This window comes from Arvicanthis niloticus, chromosome 1 (genome assembly GCF_011762505.2).
Source record: "Arvicanthis niloticus isolate mArvNil1 chromosome 1, mArvNil1.pat.X, whole genome shotgun sequence".
Classification (NCBI taxonomy): domain Eukaryota; kingdom Metazoa; phylum Chordata; class Mammalia; order Rodentia; family Muridae; genus Arvicanthis; species Arvicanthis niloticus.
The window spans coordinates 72,673,174-72,691,611 of NC_047658.1; the positions used below are offsets into that span (position 1 = coordinate 72,673,174).

At 36.4% G+C, this 18,438-nt stretch overlaps 2 protein-coding genes and 1 pseudogene across 5 annotated transcripts; all 3 read left to right on the plus strand.

Annotated features, from left to right (window-relative positions):
* On the plus strand, positions 1-81 carry LOC143441093 (U4 spliceosomal RNA; annotated as a pseudogene).
* Positions 82-5,433: 5,352 nt separating this feature from the next.
* Positions 5,434-8,658, plus strand: LOC117697519 (olfactory receptor 52D1-like). The gene is made up of 2 exons (XM_034488681.2): positions 5,434-5,543; positions 6,545-8,658. The coding sequence occupies exon 2, from the start codon at positions 6,554-6,556 to the stop codon at positions 7,535-7,537; it is 984 nt and encodes a 327-aa protein (XP_034344572.1). The 5' UTR covers positions 5,434-5,543; positions 6,545-6,553; the 3' UTR covers positions 7,538-8,658.
* A 3,160-nt stretch (positions 8,659-11,818) lies between these two features.
* On the plus strand, positions 11,819-18,438 carry LOC117717061 (olfactory receptor 52E2-like). 4 transcript variants are annotated; one of them, XM_076939548.1, is made up of 3 exons: positions 11,819-11,876; positions 13,710-13,764; positions 14,361-18,438. In XM_076939548.1, the coding sequence occupies exon 3, from the start codon at positions 14,451-14,453 to the stop codon at positions 15,384-15,386; it is 936 nt and encodes a 311-aa protein (XP_076795663.1). In that variant the 5' UTR covers positions 11,819-11,876; positions 13,710-13,764; positions 14,361-14,450; the 3' UTR covers positions 15,387-18,438. The 4 variants fall into 4 exon arrangements, with proteins under 4 accessions (XP_076795663.1, XP_076795652.1, XP_076795649.1 ...); XM_076939537.1 differs by having other exon boundaries at positions 11,820-11,876; positions 14,377-18,438; XM_076939534.1 differs by having other exon boundaries at positions 11,850-11,876; positions 13,669-13,764; positions 14,377-18,438.

Here is an 18,438-nt window from a genome sequence, read left to right on the forward strand (position 1 = left end):
AGCTTTGCACAGTGGCCGTATTGTAGCCAATGAGGTTTATCCGAGCTGCGATTATTGCTAATTGAATACTTTTTTCTTTTTGATTTTTTTTTATTTTTTTTGCCAGAATCTTAATTTTTTAAAATTGGGTATTATATTTACATTTCAGATTTTATCCCCTTACCCCACTTCCCCCCACCACCCAGAAACCTCCTATCCCATCCCCCTTCCTCATGCTTCTATGAGGCTGTTCCCCCACCTACCCCCCCACTCCCACTTCCCCACCCTAACATTCCCCCCAACACACTTGGTGTTCCTCCTTCATGGGACCTAGAATCTCCTCTCCCACCTATGCCCAACAAGCCACCCTCCACTACATATATACCTGGAGTCATGGGTCCTTCCCTATGTGCTCCCAGACTGGTGGTTTAGACCCTGGGGAGCTCTGGCTGGTTGCTATTGTTGCTCTCCCCATGGGGTCACAAACCCTTTCTGCTCCTTCAGTCTAGTGAGTTTATATGTGCATCAGTCCTGCTGTGCCTGGAAGGCACCATTTCCTTGATGGCAGCCATCATTTCTGACTTTTACAAATCTTTCTGCCTTCTCTTTCTCATAGCTTCCTAAGCCCTGAAGGGAAAGGTTTGATGAAAACATCCCATTTAGCACTGAATGTTCCAAAATCGCTCACCCTGCACACATTGTCCAGTTGTGGCTTTGTGTGTTAGTTCCCATCGACTGAAAGAAGTCTCTCTGATTATGACCGAGTGAGGAACTGATGTGTGGGTGTAGCAGGATATTATTATGTGTCATTTTACTGTTGTACTCCTTTAGCAGAAAAGTGGTATTTAGATTTTTACTAGGCCCACAATCCATCTTGACTCTTCTGCTGCAATAGAAAGCTTCTAAAATGATCAATGAGAACTGCACTAATTATAGATAATATATAAAAAGAAGTTTGACACTACTTTATTCAGTAAAATAGCAGTAATAGGCTCTCCTCTAGAATATATGCCCACCACTGCCATGGTTTCTTGGTTGGGTTTGCAAATATGAATTTCTACCTGTGGAGTGGGAGTTTATAAACCACAAAACTATTGGTTATCCATCACATTTGTTTCACCACTGAACCAATGGGTGTACATTGCCAGGCTGGTCAATAGTGTAGTTAGCAGGGATCATAGTTGGGTAAAAAATACTCATGATCCCCCCATCCAAAATAGGGCTGTACACCACCTTCTGGCACAGTATAAGCTAGCCAGGAGAGAGGAAGTTGTTAAGTCAGTACCTGCTTCATTTCTCTACATTCTATGACCAAAGATCAAAAGCAATGGCACTAGCTTATTTTATTTTATGATTACAAGAAATGATTAAAAAAGAAACACTTTAAGTTTTGTTTGGTAATTTAAGCCTGGCCCATTAGAGGATTTTCTCTTCGAAGTTGCAGTTTGATCACAGGGCACATATTACAAGTCACCCCATCCTGTCTTGGAGGATCATCTTGTAAATGTTATGGAGAACTTTCTATTCATGCATTCATCAGACTTTAGATAGATATAAAGATTTAAAGACACACATCATGTACACATAAGGAAACTTCTCTTTATTTGGGGACATGTATTGATGCTTTAACTCATAACTCATATCACAAAGAACTATAAATCATTAGGTATGAAGCTTGTCTAATGAAGTTACTTTTTACCAAGCATGTGACAAAATTCTGGCTCTTGGGAACACTTTACATCATCTCAGCACCATATTAATGGACTATTTTACAGGGAAAGGTAGGATGAGGGAGAAGAAGGCTGAATCACAGTGTATAATGGATTTTGTGTATATTATGAGCTTTAAAGGCAGTGAAACCAGAATTTAAGAATATTACTTTGCCCACCTTCTTCTGCCACTATGTATATGGGGACAGACAAAATTTTGGCAGATTTTTATATATTCTTACTACTTTGAATGAGCTGCCTATATTCATTTGGATTTTAAATTATTATAAAATGGAAACTTTGAATCATTATATCTATGTCTATATAGATATATAGATATTTATTATATATGAAGAATATAATATAGTAAAATAATAAATTTATATGATTCCAAATTTTACATCTATCAGAACTGGCAAGGTTGACCTTTGTTATGGTAAGGATTATTTGTCAACTTGAAAGAAGCTAGAATAACCTGAAAAGATGTTATCCGACTCAGGCTGGCTGTGGGTATGTGTGTTGTCCATTATCTTAATTAAGGTAATTGATGTGGGAAGGCCCAGCCCACTGTGCATTGCAACATTCCCTAAAAAAGGGCCATGAACTATATAAAGTAGAGAAATCTGGCTAAGAACAAACAATCAAGCAAGGAGGTATGCATGCATCTGTTCTCCCTCTGCTTTTAAGTATGGATGTGATGGGATTAATTGTTTAAACTTATTTCTTGACTTCCTCACACTAATGGATTGTAAACCACACTAATGGGTTGTAAACTGATATTAATGCCATCTCCGCTAAATTGTATTTTGTTTGTTTTTTTTTATTATTTTTTTCTTTTTACTTTTTTGGTTTTTATTTGCAGGGGTCAGGATATCTTATCACTGCAACAGAAGTGAAACAAGAACCCTGCTTTTATTAAAAATGACTGAATCTCTATCTTTTCATTTCATGTTTATTTAAAATTCATATGGAGATTCAAACAGTTTTAAAATGCTGCTGAGAGGGAGGCTGCAGAGACAGAGGAGGAAATCTCCCTGCCTACTCTTTCTTCATTCTCTTGTAAGTGAGATGTGAGTCTAAAAATCTAAAAGTTGTCTCTGACCTCAAATCTTCAAATTTCAACCTTTTGTTCTGAGTTTTCTTGATTCCACAAGGAAGCCACACCTATTCCTTGATGGAAGCCTGAGGCACCTGCAAGTGGTCCAAAATGGCATTCAATCATAACATAGTAAGCTAAGGGAGAAACCACAACTTACTCAAGCCTAGCAGATGTTTACTCTGATGCTTGCAGGTCCTGAGGTGATGAATACACAATAACTCTCATTATGTGATCAGGTAAGTGTATATGGTTCAAATAGAAGATTTCTGGGTTCTACTCAGAGCATCCTGTCAAGTACATGAGCTTCTGTAAGATTTCTTGGGACAACTGATCCCACTTGGTTTTGTGCTAACTGTGTATCTATCTTATAAGCAACAGGTATATACATAATCATAATTGTAGAGATGAAGAAGACTGAGAGAGCATGGTTAGTTCATTTTTTCTTCTCAGGTTAAGTGTTCAGAATATCATTTGTGATGGTCTAGTTTCAAAAAGAAAAAAAATTTATTTAAAGGAGCTTCTTCATGTAATTTTAAACAATTGAACTCTAAACATTACTTACCAAATTAACAGCGAAGCATGTTTTAATATTACATATACAAAATACCCATCATTTCTATTTATACCAATATAATTAAATAATATTAATTATTAAATAAACTACAAAAGTAATTAAACAGTGTAATTTAGCACAAAGGTCCTGAAGTTCGTATGTGATATATAATCCAGGTTTATCACTTACTACCTAATTATTATTATTTTCTTTTTATTGGATATTTTATTTATTTACATTTCAGATGTTATCATCTTTCTCGATTCCCCCCTCAGAAACTCTCTATCCCATCCCCCTCCTCCTTTGTGCTTTTATACCATTTTAATTACATGCAAATATTAAGGTCAGTTATAGGTTGAGGAACTAGCAATACAATAGATGAAAATAGTCAAGGAACAAGCAAGACAATAAACACAAATATTTAAAGAACATTATTATTCTCTAATATTATTTTACAGCCCAGACTTTATTTCCTTCCTGGACCACCTTCTACATCCCATACATCTTACCCCTGTCTCCCAGAGGATGTCCCATCCCCCCACCCCATCCTGCCAGACCTACCTACTCCCCAGGGCCCCAACTCTTTCAAGGATTAGATACATCTTCTCTGATTGAGTCCAGACCCAGCAGTCCTCTGCTGTATATGTGTTGGGGGCTCATATCAGCTGGTGTATGCTACCTGGTTGGTGGCTCAGTGTCTGAGGGATGCCAGGGGTCCAGGTTAGTTAAGACTGCTGGTCTTTCTGTAGGGTTGCTCTCCTCTTCAGCTTCTTCCAGTTTTTCCCTAATTCAACTACAGAGGTCCACAGCTTCTGTCCATTGGTTGGGTGTAAATATCTGTATCTGACTCTTTTACCTTCTTGTTGAGCCTTCTGTAGGGCAGTCATTATCGGCCCCTGTTTGTAAGTACATCATAACATCAGAAATAATGTCTGGCCTTGAGACCTCCCCTTGAGCTGGATCCCAATTTGGCCTGTCACTGGACCTCCTTTTCCTCAGGCTCTTCTCCATTTTTGTCCCTAAAGTTCTTTTAGGCAAGAACAATTCTGGGTCAGAGTTTTTGCCTGTGGGGTGGCAACCCCATCCCTCCACTTGGTGCCTTGTCTTTCTACTGGAGGTGGACTCAACAAGTTTCCTCTCCCCACTGTAGGGCATTTCATTACTACCTTTTTAAACTTATAAAGTTACCATGACTCTACTCAAGAAGAAAGTACAACAAATTTATGAGTTCATATATGCAATATTCTCAGTAAAACAACTGCCTTATTATCAATCACTGATAGGTTTAAAAACAGGATAACATACAATTAAGTAACTATGCAAGTATCTGGTTTTATTTTTTTAATATTCTGGTTCTAATCTCTATATGTAATTGTCTAGAAATATTATTGCTTAAAAATTACAAAGTTGTGTTGACTTAGTTATCCAGCTATTTCTATAATCAAAATGAATACCATTTCAAAGTTCTCTGAAAGTCATGTAATGGAAGTGAGCACATAATTTGTATGTAAAATTTAAAATAAAAAAGGAATATAAAATGTTTTATATCTTTCTAATTTGATATTGACACCAAGTCTATAATCATATATAAACCTGATTATTTTGGACACTGCTAATTTTTATTGACATAAACAGCCCATAAATGCAAGGCTATCAATAATAGTAAATATTTTAGGAATAGCATGAGTTATGTTTTAAGAGATCAAAAATAATTAATTTATTATGAGACTGATACAACTTTCAAAGTTATGTTCTAATAATGTTTAAAATTAGACAAGTAGAACCATCAAATTATAACAGGAGTATGGGCATGAAAACTAAGCAATGCAGAAACAAATCTATTTTTGCATTTAATTTAAAACATTAAATGCAAAAATAGATTTGTGAACTGAAAGTTTGATAGAGAAGAATGCCTATGGTATCAACTTAAATCACAGATAAATGAAAAGACGTTTCAGTAACTAAAATAATGTTCTAATGAACTTATTGCAAAACTTGCCTAGCAAGATCAAAAATAAAATACTTAAGTCAGTGAAGTACCATGGATGACACCTTGTCTTGTTTATCTCCTAATATATATTTTTCTAACCACTAGTACTTTTAAGTCCAATGGATCTCAAGTAGAAGTGAATAATTATCTACAGGATCATTAAGCCACTACTATTGACAGATGATCCCACATACTGGCATTCCTATGTCATAGGTATGTATACATGGTAACTTGGAATTTTTTGTAAGTATTGTGGTCAAAATTAATTAATGAATTAATTAACATATTTATTTAACATATTCTACATCTTTCTTACTGCCCTCTCCCAACCCCATAATCCTTCCTCCAAGCCCCTCCCCCTTCTCTGAGCTAGTGTGGGACTATCCCTGGTATATCAGATCTCTGTGAGGCTAGGTATATCCTCTCCCAAGGCCAGACAAGGCAGCCTAGCTAGAAGAACATCCTATAGCCAGGAAGGAATTCCAGTGAGACACCAACTCACTCACTAAACTTTCAACCCAAAATTTATTTCTTCTACAAGAAATACAAGAATGGGGGATAGAGAAGAGAATGAGGGAATTGCCAAGCAATGACAGGCTCAACTTGAGACCCATCTAATGGGTAAGCACCAATACCTGACACTATTAATGATAATATTTATTTTTTAAAAGAAAGAAAAGTAAAGAAAAGAAGAAAAAGAAATCCTCTTTCTAGTCCCTCATAGAATGCTTTCTATATTAAAAATGTTTACTCTCTTACATCATAAGCCTTATTCATTCTTGAATTTTCAGTAAGTTTCACATTCCTTTCAATGGAAGGCAATAGATATTTCAGTTGTGTAAAGCTGTGTTTTTGTACTTACATGTCTTCCTCATTTGCATCTATACTTCAAGCATATTATAAAACAGAAATCCATAAAGCAATGAAGAAAAGCAACGGTAATACATAAATATAAACTATGAAAGTTGTCCGCGTGGATGAGGAAAACAAAGAGTTCAGGGCATCCCATTAGAATGAAAAGTCTCCAGAACTCATTACAGATATCAACTATTTTTTAATCTGAGTGGTGACTTTTCAAAGGTAGTATAATTCTGTAATTAAAGCTGATTTTTTTATGTGGCAAAAAAATCTATATGCTATATATTTAAAGGTTTAATTATTTATCTGACATTAAGAAAATTTAAATGTAGAAATTATTTTTAATTCTTTTGTAGGAACCATGCATGGGGAGTAATCTAAGACATTTGACAGTTGTTATGTCTGTCTACAATAAATCTGATGTCCATCCTTCAACCTTCATCCTCATTGGCATCCCTGGGTTGGAAGCAGCACACATATGGATCTCTATTCCCTTTTGCATGGTCTACGTTTTAGCATTGGTGGGAAACAGCTCACTTCTGTTCATCATCAAGACAGATGCCAGCCTCCATGAGCCAATGTACCTCTTCCTCTGCATGTTGGCAGTGGCCGACCTTGTGGTGTGCACTACAGCTGTTCCCAAACTTCTCAGTCTCTTCTGGTTTCATGATGGAGAGATTCGCTTTGAAGCTTGCCTCACTCAGATCTTCCTAATTCACTCTTGCTCAACCATGGAGTCTGGCTTTTTCTTGGCCATGGCCTTTGACCGTTATGTAGCGATTTGTAACCCATTAAGACACTCAGCTATTTTGACAGGCACTCTAACTGGGGGGATAGGTCTAGCTGTTGTCCTTCGGGGAATAGCCCTTCTCAGTCCTCACCCTTTCTTGTTACGTTGGCTTCCCTATTGCAAGACAAATATAATTTCCCACACCTACTGTGAATTCATGGCCCTCATCAAGATTGCCTGTGCTGAGACAAGCATCCGCAGAGCTTACAGCCTCATTGTTGCCTTCCTCACTGGTGGGGTGGACTTCATATTGATCATTTGCTCTTATGTCCTCATACTTAACACAGTCTTCCACCTTCCTTCCAAGGATGCCAGACTCAAGACTCTAGGTACCTGTGGCTCACATGTCTGTGTCATCTTAGTGTCCTATACCCCAGCCTTCTTCTCCTTCCTCACCCACAGGTTTGGGCACAAAGTGGCTCCTCAAGTGCATATATTTGTAGCCAACATCTATCTTCTTGTGCCACCCATGGTGAACCCCATTATTTATGGTGTGAGGACCAAGAAAATACGAAACAGATTCCTCAAAGTTTTCAGGTTTTCAAAGCACACAAACTGAATTTATTTTGATGCTGAGTGAAATTTTTTACATAATAAAGGTCATGAGTTTATTTTCTTTATTTTTAAATATTTTTACAAGATTCAAATGGGTTTTCTGTTGAATGTGTCTTAAAGAACACAATTGTGTGCTAAAAATAGATAAAATTCTACTTATTTCTGTGGATTTCATACCTCTTTCCCAAATAAGAAAGACTTACTCTACAATGATACTCTCACTATTCTCCTATAAAAATTATTTCAATTTAATTACTATGATTGCAATACACAGTATTTAAATGGTTCATTTATCATAATGCCTACATCCTCACTACAAGAAATGTATCTATATTTATGTAGAAATTTGGTTTATTGAAAAGCAGAAAATTATGAAGAAATCTTACACTGAGTGTACTTTTTGTTGGCTATTTTGCAACACTCCATAGCTATTCATACCCTGGTGTTATTATTTCTCATTTACTCAGTATTATTCTGTTAATATTTTTTGAGAAGAATTTATTCATCATCCATTCTATTTATTTATATTTATTTATTTATATTTCAAATGTTGCCCTCCTCTTAGTTACCCCTTCACAGACTCCCTCTTTCATCCATCCTTTCCTTCTCCTCTGAGAGGGTGGACCCCACTCTGGGTATTGTCTTACCTGGAGCATCAAGTCTCTGCCAGATTAAAAACATCCTCTCACACTGAGGGCAGACAAGGCAGCCCTGTTGGGGAACAGATACCAATCAAGCTACAGCTTTAGGGAGAGCCCCCACTCAAGTAGTTGAGGGATCCACATGGAGACTGAGATGCACATCTGCTACATATGTTCCAGGGGCCTTGTTCCAGCCTGTGTATGTTCCTTGGTTCCTTGGTTGTCTCTGAGCAATCCCAGGGGTCCATGTTAGTTGACTTCTTTAGTCTCACTATGAGATTCCCATCCCCTTCAGTGCCTTTCATCTCTCTCTCAAGTTTTCCATAAGGGTCCCTGTCCTTTGTCCATGTTTGGTTATGGGTACCTGTCACTGCTTCAGTCATATGCTGGGTAGAGCCTCTCAAAGGACATTTATGCTAGGCTCCTGTCTGTAAGCATAAAAGAGTACAATTAATAATGCCAGGTGCAGTTGGGATGTTTTGTATAACAGAATAAATTAAAAAAATAAAAATTTAAATATATATCTAACACTCTAAAAGAAAGTAATTTGTATTCCCAGTAAGACTTCGTTGGAGAAAACTAATTTTTCATTTGCAAGTGGTTATCAATAGGAGATAGCTTCTGGGTTAGGAATGGGTTTGTGTCTTCTTCTGCCATAAACTATAGAATAAATATCAATGCTAGTGTGGGAACCTCCCATGGTCAGGGAGTTTTCCAAAACCTCCCAAACAGTATGGGTTCCTTCCATTAATGCTAATTGTTCATGAGAGCTTGTTGATAAGCTCCTATTGTGGATCACACCACACCATCTGGTCACAGGTCATGGAGAAAACATGCATGTACTGAGCTGGAAAATTCCTCCACATCAGCTATCCTTCACAGTCCCAGAATGTACTATTCCAGTCGCTTGGGGAGAACGGCATTAATGCTATTATTCAGTTCTGATTGGGACTGAACTGTGGGAGGTATAATTATGAATGACCATGACCTAATTGGCAAGAGGTGACCACTAGTCTTATATTGGCACAGCTATTATGGGGTTAACCAGCTGCTTTCTTATTGGATTTGCAATCTGTCTCCTCCACAAGAGGGATCTCCTGCATGGTCTTGTAAATTTGTTTAAAAGTTATTGGCTGCTGGTTGAGAATATTGGCTCTAAGGGGGAAGCCTACTACTATTGTGTTGCTAAATAGACAAGAACCTGTGAAACTTCTAAATTCTTACTTTATGTCCAAAGGTTAGCATTCACCAAGATGTTATTTACTGCAGTAGTCAATGACTAAACACATAACTGGCCAAAGTACTGAGAACTTGTGATGGTGGTGTGCTTGTGACAGCTGTAAGACTCCGCCCATAGACAGGAGATATTGTGGAAGAAAAGGCAGAGCAAAAATAAAAGCCAAGATGGGAATATGTGCAATAAATCATGATATCGTCTCAATTTGATATTCTTATTGCAATAATGAACTTATTGCTACCCTGGTTATCTTCACAAGACTTGTAGAAGATTGGACCCAGGGACAACTGGAATTGTGGTTGTGTGTGTGTGTGGCATCCCTGAGATGAGCTAGAAACCTAGTGCAATGGAAATTCCCAGGACCTATGAGGGTGACCCTAGCTCTAAGCCTCTTAGCAATGGGGGATAAGAAGTCTGAACTGGCCATTTTTACCAGAGCAAGACTGGCAGCAGAGGGATTGGGACACTACCCCAGCCATAAAGACCTTGACCTACAGTTTGACTTTCCTATATGATATGCTAGGGTAAAAGTGGTGTAGAAATTGTGGGAATGGCCAACAAATGACTAATCCAACTTGAGATCCTTGCCATGAGTGGGAGTTCAACCCTGACACTGCCTGGTTGGCAAGGACCCACAGGTTGGAGAGCCTAAATAAATAAATAAATATCAACATATGATTCCTAATGATATTCCCCTATACTCACAAATTGATGCCTGCTTAATTAATTGTCATCAGAGAGCCTTCACTCAGCAACTGATGGAAATAGATGCAGAAGATACAGAGCCCCACAGCCATAAGGCAGAACTTGGGAAATTCTGCAGAAGAAGGGAAGTGAAGATTATAGGAACCAGATGGATCAAGCACACCACAAGAAATCTACAGAATCAACTAACCTGGGCTCATGGGCATCCACAGTGACTGCACTGCCTGCACATGACTGGCCTAGGCCCTAGGCATATGCTACAGTTGGGTAGGTTGATTCTTGTGAAACTACTAACAGTGGGAACAGAGGCTGACTCTGACTCTGTTTCATGACTCTGACTCTCTGACTCTGCATTTGGGATGCTTTTCTCCTTCTTTGTTACCTCATCCAGCCTTAATATTACAGGAGGTGCCTGGTCTTACTGCAACTTTATAAGCCATGACTAGTTGATATCCATGGGAGGCCTACCTTTTCTGAATAGAATCAGTGGAGGAGTAGATAGGGGTCTGGCATGGGGTGGGAGAGGAGGTGGAGTGGAGGGGTTTGGGGGAGAGGAGGGAGGGGAAAAGCCCCCTGGTCAGGTTGAGAAAGAAAGATTAGACCCATCCAACATTTTATTATGAATAAAGAAAGCAAACATGAGACCCACATTTTTTATAGAAGAAATATTTGCACCCAATACTTTTTGAGGGGCCACTTTCTTCAGTTGTGTACTCTCAGATAACTTGCCCTTATTCTGATAGATAATTCCCCACCTAAGTTTAGGGAAGGAACTATAGTTAAGATCAGTGAGCCATATGCAAAAGCAAGACAAGAAATCGGAGGGGAGCTGACTAAGAAGAGGTTCAGTGGGAAATGGGAATGAGGGAAGGAGATGGAGAGTGAAATGAGAACAATTCATTCTGTAAATGCATAAAACTGCAGAGCAATAATAAAATGAAAAAATATAACCTCTTAGACAAAATGTAATCTCCTTAATGAATATGCATTTCTCTACAGCTAACACTCAAGATATTGTTAATGCAAAATAAAATTATTCATTTTTCCATAATTAAAAAAGCTTCATTTCTCTTGTCTTTCAGGATCTAGCCTCTTGTAAGCATCAGTTTTCTTTCTGCCTGTAGGTTTTAATAAGTTCATATTTTTACTTCATATATATGGCTAGAAAGAAATAGCCTCTTATGCCTGGACTATTTACGTGAGCATAATATCCTAAAAGCTTAGCCAGTTGTCACAAATGACAAGCCTCCTTTGAAAAGCTTAATTACATTTTCTTTGCTATTTCTATTTCCTCTGATGCAATTCTGAGGCTAAGACATCTTTCTTATGATGGTCAGATGGCAATGAAACTTTTCATTGTGTGGTCTTACTTTGTGCCTCACAAGGTTATTGCAAATTCTGTGCAAATTAGCCTTCTCTTAGAAGAGTTTTATTCATAATAGTTTTTAATTGGATGTTTCTGTTAGAAAAGGCATCCAGAAACTTTCTGTTCTGCCATGTCCTTTTTATTTCTCTGTCTTGATTTTGCTATAAGTCAAAATTGCCCAACTGTACATGTTTTGCACTTCGACCTAAACAATTTAAACATCCTCCTGTATAGGGGCTAGGCTGGACTCCCCAGAGACATTCTGTTCTTCACGAAATAATCTCTGGTGAATATTCCAGTGTAAGTGTCTCTCCTGGAAAGAGCAGATTCTTAATAAAGACGGAGGCCAATGAGGAAAGAAAAGAGACAGGGCTTCATTCTGTTGCCAAGCCTGGTGAGTGTGCTTTCTCTTCTACTTCTCAGATGAGTTCTGTAGACATAGGCATGAACAGACACAAACACACACACACACACACACACACACACACACACACGCACACACACAGAGAGAGAGAGAGAGAGAGAGAGAGAGAGAGGAGATCAGAAGACAAAAGATATATTTTCAAAGTCATTTGTGTTCCAGCATAAATCTTTTCTATGCATATTTTACAAAAATTAACCTCTTAATATATAAAGAATGATAGACAGAATGTCTTTTCAGATGTAGTAAAATAATCGCTGTAAGCCATTTTGAACCATTCTTCCTTGTTCTTTCAATTTTATACAGGAAAGAGAGACAAAAATATGAATGTAGTGGTTGACAAATTTCATGGTTGACAGTTTATATTTCTTTAGACTTGTCAGAAAATAGGATTTCAACACAATATAGTAATGGTTTGAACTAGTCCCATTTGTGTAGAGATAAATGCATTGTTCTTAAACACATTGGGATATCACCTGTATTCTTTAAGATGTATGAGGACAAAGAAACTGTTGCTTAGATTTCTGACCTGTTTAGTGCAATGAATAATAGCCATTTAAGACAACTGTTGAATTTCAGTGTTTTATGTATTTCTTCAAGTTATACCTCTTTGGTGTACTGTCTATTTAATCAACTTCTTAGACACACCATTGAATATAAATTTCATTTTCATATGTATTTTTTACATATTTTTTTAAATTATCAGTATTCCAATGATTTCTATGATTTAACATTTTATGTATCCTTTACAAGTAAGATTAAATAAAAATAAATTATGTGCATTAAACATATTAAAAGAAACCATTTTCTTACTTATTGACAGTTTTTTATAAGTGGGCACACCAGCAAAAGGGAAAAGGTAGCTTTTAGAGCCAACTAGCTGTCCTTTTATTGTCACCAGTGTGATTTAGAAATACAGAAAGTTTTATTTTACAAAAACACATCATTGTAAATAAATAATAAATAAGTAGATGTCACTTTACTGGTAGAATCCTGCTTTAGCTCCTGTGTAACAAGTGTTATGCCCTTAAAAAATGTTCTCTATCCCATTCTAAGGCCAACCTTATGAAAAAAAAAAAAAACTCTGACAGAAATTTTAGTGAATTCAATACAACAAATATCCCTTGTCCCTGTCTTTCCTTCTGTTGAAGTGTTTGATTTTCTAGAAAGGACTTCCCCATTTCCCCATCCATGTCATATTGCTCTGTAGTTACCTATTTATGGAGTCATCTACCAACCCACCCAGTGTGCTCATTGCTCTTATTTGTGTCTTCTAGATATTACCTTAGTTCTTATCCTCACAGTGAGTCCTGGGTAGAATTGTTTTGTTCCTCTAGAATTTTGCAAGTATGCACATGAACAAGGGTTTTGTTTTACTGTGAAAGAAACCATCAACATACCAAATGATTGAAGGCTTTAAAAACATTTCCTAATAGTATTATAGGTAAAGTGCATAAAAGTAGAAAATAAGAAGATAGCTCAGGCAGTTGGGGATGTACATAGCTACTAATTATACAGAACACATTGTTTTTTTCTTTGTGTTTAGTCTTTGAAATTTGACATGTTTTGGACAATTCTTAAAATCTTGACTGTCTTGGATTTAGGGGAAATTTACTGACACCTATTATTTGAATAAACACAAGTTTAGAATGTATGTATATGTATAAACATAGATGTATTCATATACACATTTGTGGGTGTCTTTGTAATGTGATACAATTAATACAATGTGATAATTATTGCTTCCTTTTATTTTCTATTTTAGTTCACTATTTCCTTTCATTTTCCCCTAACTAAAAACTATAGACACTGAACATTTGAAAAATCAGAGACAATGTGATGCCTGTTCCCTTTATAAAAGGTAAGACTAACTATATATGATTTATATATAACTATATATATAAATGTTCAGAAGGATTATGTTATTTGTACAGGTTTTGAGATAACATTTCACATGGTACACACTACTTCAATAGGGCTAGTTAATACAATTACTTTGACTATATTGCACCATAACTTTGAAATTATAATAAACATACTAACAAATCAGTCAATTCTAAGCCTTTAAATGATTTTTTAATGGTTGAGATTACATTTCAATAAACTGTATTGGGAACATAATTTTTTCTGTCTTAACCACTAGAAATTGATGCTTACTAGAGAACCTTCCCTGTCAAAGTGGAAAAAAATTCTGTTGACTATGATGACAGAATATATAATAGGAATCTGCTAAACCAAGTCTTTACCACAACATCAATAACGAAAACAATGCAAATTAATAGAGAAAGGCACTAAAAGGAATATATTATGGCAAATTTTATCTTGATTCATGGCATAACTTCTGTTGAAGCCACCAAAAATTTGCCTTTATATATTGTTCTTTACATAGATTCTTTGAATTGTATGTTTATATTGAAGCACCGAACATGTCCAATTAGTATAATGTTTTTACATTAGGTTTCTAACTCCACAGATTTTGACCTGCAACCCTGAAGAATGTTGAATGTTTATTCCTAAGGACCATGGGCTTAGGTATGACCAAGCAGGATGCGCCTTTCCAATGATACCCAGTTTCACCCTTCCTCTTTCCTCTTGCTGGGGATCCCAGGACTAGAGTCTCACCACACCTGGATTGGATTTCCCTTCTGTGCTGTATATCTGATTGCTCTCCTTGGAAACTTCACTATCTTGCTGGTGATTAAGACTGAGAGCAGTCTCCACCAGCCTATGTTTTATTTTCTGGCCATGCTAGCTACCATTGACTTGGGCCTTTCAACAGTAACCATCCCTAAGATGCTTGGGATCTTCTGGTTTAGCTTCAGGGTAATACTCTTTGGTGCCTGCCTCACACAGATGTTTTTTATCCACAACTTCACAGGCATGGAGTCAGCAGTCCTCTTGGCCATGGCTTATGACCGCTATGTGGCCATCTGCAACCCACTTCGATATAGCACCATCCTCACCAACAAGGCTGTTTCCATGATTGGTCTGGGTGTGCTAGTGAGATCATTTCTTTCTGTTATCCCATTTGTATTTCTCATATTACGATTGCCCTTCTGTGGGAATAATGTCATTCCCCACACCTACTGTGAGCACATGGGTCTTGCTCGTCTGTCTTGTGCCAGTATCAAGGTCAATATAATTTATGGTCTGGGTGCTATTTCAATTCTGGTTTTTGACATTATAGCCATTGCTCTTTCATATGCACAGATACTCCGTGCAGTTTTCCGTCTCCCTTCTAGGGAAGCCCGAATTAAGTCCCTTAGTACTTGTGGTTCTCATGTCTGTGTCATCCTTGCCTTCTATACACCAGCCCTCTTTTCCTTCATGACACACCGCTTTGGTAGGAATGTGCCTCGCTATATACACATACTTCTGGCCAACCTTTATGTTGTAGTGCCACCAATGCTCAATCCTGTCATATATGGGGTGAGAACCAAACAAATCTATGACCGTGTGATGAAAATATTGTTACAAAAATAAGAAAAAATATATGAATATATAAATAAAGTACTTATCAGATGGCATGATAGAGGGACAACTTGCTGTATTATGTAAATATAAATATTTTTGATAGAAAGTTTTCTTCTCTTGTTTGATTTTTGAGTTTAGAATGTGTTTTGAGTTTGTATACACCAAGCATTATTGTCCAATTCATATGGTAAATGTATTTATATATGTCAAATCATGCAAAAATATATATTGTTTTTTATGAACCAAGCACATTATTTACATATACATAAAGGGTGCTCTTCATGACCTGCAGAAACTGCTTGCATTTTTCCACTCATCTATTTGTTCTTATCTTATTGGAAAAGAAATTCTGTAGTTATTTTACCCTGTGTCCCAATATTGCTCACATGACTTTAACATTTAAACAAAGACTGCATATCATCATGTTCTTTTTTTAAATACATTTTTAAATTTTTCTCAGTAATTTATTTTACAAATATAGTCTTGGTTACTTTCTCATAGATTAATTATGAGTGATTTAAACAATTAATGTATTTATTGTATATTTTATGAGTAAGGGAATTTTGCCTGCATGTCTGTGTGTGCATCACATGTAGGCAGTATCTATGAATGTCAGGAGAGGGCATCAGATTTCCTGGAACTGGAATTACAGATGGTTATCCTCCAAGTGGATGCTGGAAACTTTAGGACTCTTACCTGATCCCCTGCAAGAGAAACAAATACTCTTAACCCACAAGCCATCTCTCCAACTGAAGCATGACGAATTTAATACAAAATGTTCCACTGACATTATATCCTGCTTTAATACAGATCAGTCTCGGCAGTGGCTGGCATCATTACTTGTACAATGAGTTTTCTTTGTTTCTTTTCTATACCAGTGAAATTTTCTTCTATTAATAGCTTCTGAAGTTGTAATGCAACCAAAAAAGGTCCTAGAAGTTATCATGTGCTGTTTTGTCTTTTTTCTTCATTCTCCATATCTTCAACTGCTATTTGTTCAATACTTTAAATATTCTTCTTATTTTGTAGATACAAGCCAACTCCTTAATAAAAAACTCTTTTATAATACCAATATACCTATGTAAGTTGGGAGGTTTTTTTTTGTTTGTTTGTTTTTTTGAATTTCAGTTTCACATCCATGTTATTTGTTTTCTGGCACTGACATTTTTTAATTTGTTCTTTAAACTTTTTTTCTAAAAAGATAAATTTATGTCAGAATAAATTCCCACATATCAGTATATCATAAAATATTGAGTTATAATTAGAAAAATATGCATCCAAGCTATAGAATAATGAGTTGTTTTCTAGCAATGAACTTGTGAGCAAATGGCTTATTTATAAACTATGTAGCTGAGCATGACAGTGAGCATCCCATCTCCTGTCAGCTTTCTGAGTGCTGACATTTTATTATTACCAGGCTTGATTTATATGGGGGTGGAGACTGAACCGAGATATTCATCAATGCCAGAGTATCTCCCAAGTACCCACCCCACATTCCCACTCACAAATGAGTAAATTCTAAAGGCATTTAGCACGTAAACAAATTGTGTTGGGGTGTGTTTTTTCAACCTAATTTCTTTATTGATGCAAAATAAATGTAAAATTGTATAATGGTTTTGACAAGTAATTTTAATATTAAATAATAGTTATCTTTAAGATATTTACCCTCATTATCCTGGCAAAAAATTTCTCAGGTAGCAAATGAAAGTCATATGAATTATGTGTATGTAAACTATAACAAAATATAATTTCATGCAACAATAAATCAAAACCTGTAAGACAGGCTTCAAACTTGGTTATTTTAGCAGTTTATGATTAATTAAGGCATTGGTTTCCCTGCAGTCTTCCTCTTCATTCTGATGGAAGCTAAGGAACGAGCATAGGACTTGAGCTTGCTCCACTTCCTAGGCAACTGTTACGTCCCATCTGCATCCCTCCAAGTGAGCCACAAACAAAATAACAGACTTAAATACAAGAAGGAGAAGAGAAGAGAACGCAGGGAAGGAAGGAGATGGAAGAGAATGGGTGAAAACAAGCACTGTGCATGTGTGCATAAAACGGCCACAGAGTGAACTTAATTAAGGCAACAATAAACAAAACCAATCAAAAACCAAAAAAAAAACAACCAAAGAAGAATAAACCCTTTCATTCGGGGCATAAATCAATATGCTGAGTTTGAAGTTCATCACTGATCAGGTCGTTTATCATTACTCGTCTATACATGTCAACTTATCTGGAATAGTGCTAGATATAGTAGCTAACATATTAAGTTGATTTCTTTCTTTTTTTTTTTTTTTTTTTTTTTTTTTTTTCGAGACAGGGTTTCTCTGTTAGCCTTGGCTGTCCTGGAACTCACTCTGTAGACCTCGAACTCAGAAATCCGCCTGTCTCTGCCTCCCAAGTGCTGGGATTAAAGGCGTGCACCACCACTGCCGGGCCAAGTTGATTAATTTCTTAGAGATTTCTTATTTAAATGTAATGTAGTCACTAAATTTATAGTTATAAACACACATTCAGTGAAAGTTTTACTTTTGTTGCTGTAGATACAAATGTAATAAGGTAATATTGATTAATATTATAAAAAGGTTGCCCTTGGGCTGGAAAGATGGCTCAGAAGTTAAGAGCATTTCTTACTTTGGCAGAAGACCTGGTTTTGGTTCCTGAAGTCCACATTGTTATTTTCAAGTGTCCTTATGCCCAGTTCTAGGGGACCCAAAGCCCTTTCTTAATAACACATGTGCCAGGTACACACGTGGTGCACATGCACATACCAACATGTAACAAAGCAGTCATATGAATAAAGTTAGAAGTCTAATGAAACCTTATAGTACAAATGAATAAATATTTGCATATAAGTACAATTGTATAATTAGCTTCATTATATATTTTAATGCAATTAATTATAAATTGCTGAAAATATATAGTAGCATATGACAATACAGTGGTTTTATATTATAAACTAAACAGCATATTGCGATACATTATTAAAACCAGATTCATATGAGGTTTCTTTGTATTCTATTGACTGAAAAGAATAAAATGGTAAGTTTTTAAGGGCATA

Bases quoted from the DNA above. Each gene is read 5' to 3' on its own strand.
- LOC117697519 (XM_034488681.2), top strand. From the start codon at position 6,554: ATGGGGAGTAATCTAAGACATTTGACAGTTGTTATGTCTGTCTACAAT.
- LOC117717061 (XM_076939548.1), top strand. From the start codon at position 14,451: ATGCGCCTTTCCAATGATACCCAGTTTCACCCTTCCTCTTTCCTCTTG.